The 6,469-nt window shown below is 50.4% G+C and overlaps 1 protein-coding gene across 7 annotated transcripts; it reads right to left on the bottom strand.

Moving 5' to 3' along the window:
- Positions 1-2,202: 2,202 nt before the first annotated feature.
- Positions 2,203-4,597, bottom strand: TMEM139 (transmembrane protein 139). Of its 7 annotated transcripts, none has more exons than XM_065938954.1 (4): positions 4,523-4,597; positions 4,185-4,432; positions 3,333-3,582; positions 2,203-3,127 (listed from the first exon to the last, which is right to left on the bottom strand). In XM_065938954.1, the coding sequence occupies exons 3-4, from the start codon at positions 3,563-3,565 to the stop codon at positions 2,734-2,736; spliced, it is 627 nt and encodes a 208-aa protein (XP_065795026.1). In that variant the 5' UTR covers positions 3,566-3,582; positions 4,185-4,432; positions 4,523-4,597; the 3' UTR covers positions 2,203-2,733. The 7 variants fall into 7 exon arrangements, with proteins under 7 accessions (XP_065795026.1, XP_065795023.1, XP_065795027.1 ...); XM_065938951.1 differs by having other exon boundaries at positions 4,188-4,432; XM_065938955.1 differs by having other exon boundaries at positions 4,225-4,432.
- Between the last annotated feature and the right edge of the window lie 1,872 nt (positions 4,598-6,469).

Below are 6,469 nucleotides of genomic sequence, written 5' to 3'. Positions count from 1 at the left end.
TGGGGCGAGCGAGCGCGCTAGGCGGAAGGGGAAGCGAGGGGCCGCCCCGCCCTACGTCGCCATCCGATTGGTCGACGGTTCCCGCGGAAATCACAGCTCCCTCCCCGGCACCGCCCACCTCTCCTCACCCGCGAATTGAGAGAACTCTGTGGAGATGGGTGTGGCCGGACTTTTCAACTTATTGAACTGTTGGAACCGGGGTAGGGAAGACAAGGAAAGCACTGGAAGTCGCTAGACGGATTCCCCGCGCAAAGAGTGAGAAACGTGGGTCAGCGATGGTTGAGCAGCTCCCTCGGGCTCAAACCTGTGTTACAGGCTCAGCCCGTGATTACGGAGAAGCTGGCGTTCTGTTTGGATCTGAGGAAGCTGGTCAGGGAGCCTGGGGTAAAACCCAGCGTCACAGCGCAGGGGTGAGGCTGAAGGAATCGGAGACAGCACTCAAGTGGCTCCAGTGCCTCATATTATAGATGATTTATGAGAGATCCTTAGATATTCGACTTCCTTGGTGGCTCAGTCGGTAAAAGCGTCTGCCTACAACGCGGAAGACCCGGGTTCATCCCTGGGTCAGGAAGATCCCCTGGAGAAGGAAGTGTCAACCCACTCCAGTACTGTTGCCTGGAAAATCCCATGGGCGGAGAAGCCTGGTAGGCTACAATCCACGGGGTCGCAAAGAGTCAGACACGGCTGAGCGACTTTCACTTTCTAAGAAGATATTCCACCACCTCTCAACAAGAAGGTCGGGTTGATCATCATATCCACCCATCCTGAAAATCAGAAGTCTCTCCCCCTGGGGCGGTTTAACCCACTGCTTCCCATCAGATGGGGACCCTGCATTGGGAACTGCTCTCCAGCCCAGCTAATAGCTCAGTTGGTAAAGAATCCACCTGAAATGCAGGAGACCCGGGTATGACTCCTGGGTCCGGAAGATCCACTGGAGAAGGGATAGGCTACCCACTCCAGTGTTCTTAGGCTTCCCATGTGGCTCAACTGATAAACAATCCGCTACAGTGTGGGAGACCTGGGTTCAGTCCCTGGGTTGGGAAGATCCCCTGGAGAAGGGAAAGGTTACCTACTTAAGTATTATGGCCTGGAGAATTCCATGGACTGTATGGTCCATGGGGTCGCAGAGTCTGACACGACTGAGCGACTTTCACTTTCACTCCAGCCCCCCAGCACCACCATGCTGGAATTGCTCCCTTTCTGGAACAGGGACCATCACAGTTGCAATTCCCTCTGCTCCTCTAGGAGACTGGTTCACTCCTGGTACACTCAGTCCATCCTGTCTGCAGACACAAGTGGTCCCCCATTCTGTATACAGGAAGTCCTCCACCCCCTCACCAGCCACTGACCAAGACAGGACAGAGATGCTTGGGGGAACTGGCTTCTGTTGCCTTGTACTGAAAATACAAACTGAGGTAGATAAACCTAGAGCCTGTTACACAGAGTGAAGTAAATCAGAAAGAGAAAAACAAATACTATTAATGCATGTTTGAGCATGCTAAGTAGTTTCAGTTGTGTCTGACTCTGCTACTCTATGGATTGTAGCCTGTCAGGCTCCTGTCCATGGGATTCTCCAGGCAAGAATACTGGAGTGGGTTGTCATGCCTTTCTCCAGGGGAATCTTCCCGACCCAGGGATTGAACCTGCATCTCTTGTGTCTCCCTTCATTGGCAGGCAGGTTCTTTACCACGGGTGCCACCTGGGAAGCCCATATTAACATACACACACACACACACACACACACACACACATAATCTAGAAAAATGGTACTGATGAGCCTATTTGTAGGGCAGGAACAGAGACACAGATGTAGAGAATGAATTTGTGAGCATAGCAGGGGAAGGAGAGGATGGGATGAACTGAGAAAGTAGCACTGAAATATATACATTATCTTGTGTAAAATAAACAGCTAGTGGGAAGTTGCTGTGTGGCGCTCTGTGACAACCTAGGGGGGTGGGATGGTGGCTCAAGACAGAAGAGATATATCTGTGCTTAGGGCTAATTCGCGTTGTATGGCAGAAACCAACACAACATTGTTAAGCAATTATCCTCAATTAAACTTAAAAAACAAATCATATACATACTGACCTTACCCCCCCTACCTCTTTGGAGCAGTTTCTCAGAACTATTTGAAATGCTATCTCCTGGGCTATATTCTTCATTCTGTGCCAGATAAAACAACTCAAAAAAAAAAAAAAAAAAAAAAAAAAAGAGAGAGAAAAAAGAAGACAGAGGCAATGAGATCTGAAGAGCAAAGTTCAAGACTTTGTGTCATTTACTAGCAGAGTGCTCCTGTGCAAATTATCAATTTTTTTTTCTGACCATTAGGGTCCTCATTTAATAAATGAGGGCAATAACAACTCATTTTTGTGATCTAATAGAGCCAAAGCACCTGGAACAGAAGCATCAGAATGTCACTCAGATATTGTTTCTTTTCTTCTTTCCCTAGATTCTCTGGATCACCTCCTCATCTCACCCTCAATCTAACTCTGGATATGGGGTAGTTTGCTGAATATTGCCTGAAGACTCAAATGGTGCCACCTGCATCTTTGGGATGGGCCACCTCAAAACCGGGCAGGGCTCACCACAGCCCGACTCCTCTCTGGGTCAAAGCCTGCATGTGTGATGTCCAGGTGGGGGGACAGTTCCTGACACATGACAGGCACTGGGAGGCAATGGTCCAAAGAATGAGTGGGTCTGGTGCCGAAAGATGATATATCCTCGGAAAGTCCTTTAGGAGGGTGTCCAGTTGTTTCCATAGAAAACATCATCATCAGAGTGACCACAGCTGACTTCATAGGCAGGCGGTGGAGTCAGAGGTTCCAATCTGGGGGGCGTCCACAAGGTCTGCAGATCAGGAACAGTGGACACAGTCCGTGACCACCGAAGCCGCAGGCTGATTGGAGGTCTTCTAGGACTTGCTGAGGTCACAGACCCCTCTGAGCCCACTCGCCTGTCCAATCTGGCTCTCCTGGGCTCCTCTGGATGGTTAGGCTGTCCCTCCTCAAGTCCTGGGGGGATTACAACGCTGCTGTAAGAGGGTGGTAGATCCAACTCTTGGGGGTGGGGCTGCGACTCCATCACTGTGGCTTCAACATAGGTTGGCACCTCAAAGGCTTCGTTGTCCCTGAGTGAGGGGGGAGAAATAAGGCCATTAGTGGCTTCCTGAAAGGAGCCTTTTTTCCCTTTTCTGTCTTCTACCAGGAAAAGACCCCTCCACTCCCTGCTACCAGTGACCGGGGAAAGCAGAGTCTGTATGCCTGGAGGCCAGAAGCACAAAGGGAGAATGGGTCCACGTGTACTCTTCCAGTCCTGTCCACCCCTCAACTCACCGTGCATTGCTGGAGGCCCCTGGGCTCTCGGTCTGCCCTGATCGAGACCCCCATTCCAAAACACAGGCCAGGAGGCAGGCCAACAAAAAGAAGCCACCCAAACTGAGAAAGAAATAAGCCACAGGGGCGATGTCCGGCCGTATCCCCAGCAAAGCCAGCCCCAGGAGGAAGGAGGTGCAGCACAGGAAGAGAAGTGGCTTCTCCAGTTTCCCCCACGGCTGGCCTGGCACCATGGCCCCTCCCCAGGCTCCTGCAAAAAGACACACAGCTGTTGTGTCCAGACTAGCAGTTGGCATCATGGCTAGGTCAGATTTCAAGTAAGCCTATCAGACACCTCTGTCTGGCTTTGTTCTTTCCATCTCAAATCAAAATAAATGGCCCAAAGAAATGATCTGCAGGGTCCCCCCCACCCTCCAACTCTGGAGTTCTCTCTAGGATCACCTAGGAGAATGATCCCAGGGTATCGATATATGTGGAGCAGCCAGGAGACCAGCCCAGGAGTTCTGACTCCCAGCCCCTGTGTGAGGGTATTTGCTGCGCCACAACCCCTAGTTCCTTCCTTTGTCTTTCTTCTCTGTGATCTCTCTTCCAGCTCCACATTTCTATGCCTTCCAGCTCCCAGTAGAGGGCAGGCCCTCCCTGGGGCGTCTCCGTGCTCCACGGCATCTCAGGAATCCAGGTGATGGGCAGGCCACGCCCCTTATTTTTGCTGGCTCTAAATCTACCCCCCCCCACCCCCCACCCCCGCCGCCAGTCCCAAGCCCTCAGTCTGGTCTCAGCCGTATCCTATTGGACCCCCGTCTTCCCATTTCCTCCAGTCAGGGGGAGAAAACTGTACACACAGGATACAACTACCTGAGAGTCTTACAGACAAGGATCTTGAGCGACGGACCTTGGCCCAGCTAATTCTTAAACTCTCCACGTCCCACGTCTGTCAGGGCCCACCACCCTCTATGGGCCCTAACTCGGTAAACTCAGACTTCAAGTGTCCTGCCTGAAGTTTTTACTGAAGGGGCTCCGAGGCTGGTGGGGAGAAGACTTTTCTTTGCTTCGCAACGCAGCAGCAACCCCCTGGCAGCCTGTCAAGAGTCTCCTGAGCTCTGCACACAAAGGAGTCACAGGTTCTAGAAAGGGGCCAGATGCCCTCCTTAGACCCCAGCCCCAAAGGCATGACCCTCCTGCCCTCTTACCTGCGCTAGGACTTCCTCACCTGTCTCGGCGCACTCGGCAGTGAGTAGGTTGGGGCAGGGGGAGGAGGAGAGAGGAGGAGACGGGGCGGAGCCCACTGGTTCCACCCACTTTTGTGCCCAGATCCCTACCTTCCTTCGCAGGCTTCCTCCCCTTTCTGCTCAAGGCTGAACTCCTTCTTTTGCCCCACCTGGAATTTTTCTGGCTCTTAGTTACTACATCCCTAACCCCCAAAGAGCCCTAGAGAGAGTACTCCCCAATCTCACCCCCAGTGATCTTTATACTTTGGATCAGAGTTAAATTCATCTTTCCTTCTCAAGGCGCTTGGTATTCCCAGCGGTTTGCATTATGTTTAGGTAATAATGTTTTGTGCCTGGGAGCAAGATGTCAAGCAAGGCCCTGCGGGGCTCCTGGGCACAGAGGTCTTTTTGTCCCCCATTTCTTAGAGTCAGAACTCCAGTCTCCATGACCTCTGAGTTCCAAAGAGCAGAACAGTTGTTAATCAAGGGAGGAACAATCAGGAAACTATCTGAGGCAAGATTAAGGGGATCAGAGAGACTCAAGGTTAGGAGCCCCAACCGCCTAAGACCCTGCATACAACCTCACCCTTTTGCAGAAAGAAGGCAAGACTGTTACTGCCTAGATCCTTATCACACACCCTTGCCTGACTATGTAACCTCTGCCTACTCACCCCCAAGTGGGGCAGGTTTCTTGAGGCCCCACCGTTTCTTTGTGGCCAGCCACTCTTTCTTTCTCCTCCATAACTGTCTCCATATTTATGTTTGGCATTGGTGCACAGAGAGCCAAGATTTTGGCAACAAGCAGAGCAGAGACCATGGCTTATTTAATCTCCGTGAATTACATAGTGCTTTGCACACTGTGGGCACTACTGTTGGTACAGAATGATGTGTCCTGCTTCCCCTACCAAAGTATCATTTCTATAAATTCCTTGTTTTTTTTGCAGACTTGTAAGATGTGTTATTGTGTATGCTGCTTTGATCAGTTAACTCTTTTTTGTTTTAAATTTTAATGCTATAAATTTTATTGAGGATGAGATAGTACTTTATGTGCTATGTAAAATGTGTGCTCGCTCAGTCGTTTCCGACTCTTTGCGACCGCACGGACTGTAGCCCCCCAGGTTCCTCGGTCCATGGGGATTCTCCAGGCAAGAATACTGGAGTGGGTTGCCACTTCCTCCCCCAGGGTGTTTTCCCAACCCAGGGAGCTAAAGGGTGTGTCCTTCATTGCAGGTGGATTCTTTACACTGAGCTGTTGAGGAAGCCTCTATTTTGTTACCAAGTCCAAGCTCACTCTGCTCATGGCACAACAGGCCAATGAATCCAAAAGAGGAGATGTTGAGGTAAGGAATATGACTTTATTTGGAAAGCTGACTTATGGAGAAAATGGCAGACTACCTTCCCTAAGTTTCAAAGGGTAGTTTTAAACAGTTTCTAATTAAGAAGTAGAGGAGTGTAGAAACAAAGGAAGATCAGTCAGGAAACAATAGTTCCATGATTCCTGGTTCCTCCTCATGGGATATAGTAACAATATATCTTTGAGTCTTTTTATCAGAGCTAAGGCCCCCACCTAGGTGGAGGATGGTAACTTTAGACAAAGCACAGAAGTTTGGCCACATAATGTGAAGAATCAACTCATTGGAAAAGACCCTGATTCTGGGAAGGATTGAAGGCAGGAGGAAAAGGGGACGACAGAGGAGGAGCTGGTTGGATGGCATCACTGACTCGATGAACTTGAGTTTGAGCAAGCTCTGGGAGACAGTGAAGGACAGGGAGGCCTGGTGTGCTGCAGTCCATGGGGTCGCAAAGAGCTGGACACAACTGAGTGACTGAACAACAACAGAGATTGAAGACAAAAGGTGAAGGGGGCTGAAAAGGATGAGATAGTTAGATAAGCATCACTGACTCAGTGGGCGTGAATTTAAGGAAACT

The sequence above is a fragment of the Muntiacus reevesi genome, chromosome 6 (genome assembly GCF_963930625.1).
Source record: "Muntiacus reevesi chromosome 6, mMunRee1.1, whole genome shotgun sequence".
Taxonomy (NCBI): domain Eukaryota; kingdom Metazoa; phylum Chordata; class Mammalia; order Artiodactyla; family Cervidae; genus Muntiacus; species Muntiacus reevesi.
Note: the sequence above shows the minus strand (reverse complement) of the source record. Positions and strands in the feature narration are given on the sequence as shown.

Bases quoted from the DNA above. Each gene is read 5' to 3' on its own strand.
- TMEM139 (XM_065938950.1), bottom strand. From the start codon at position 3,631: ATGATGCCAACTGCTAGTCTGGACACAACAGCTGTGTGTCTTTTTGCA. The intron at 3,128-3,332 runs GTGAGTTGAGGG...CCCCTCACTCAG, and splicing joins GGGGCCTCCAGCAATGCACG to GGACAACGAAGCCTTTGAGG.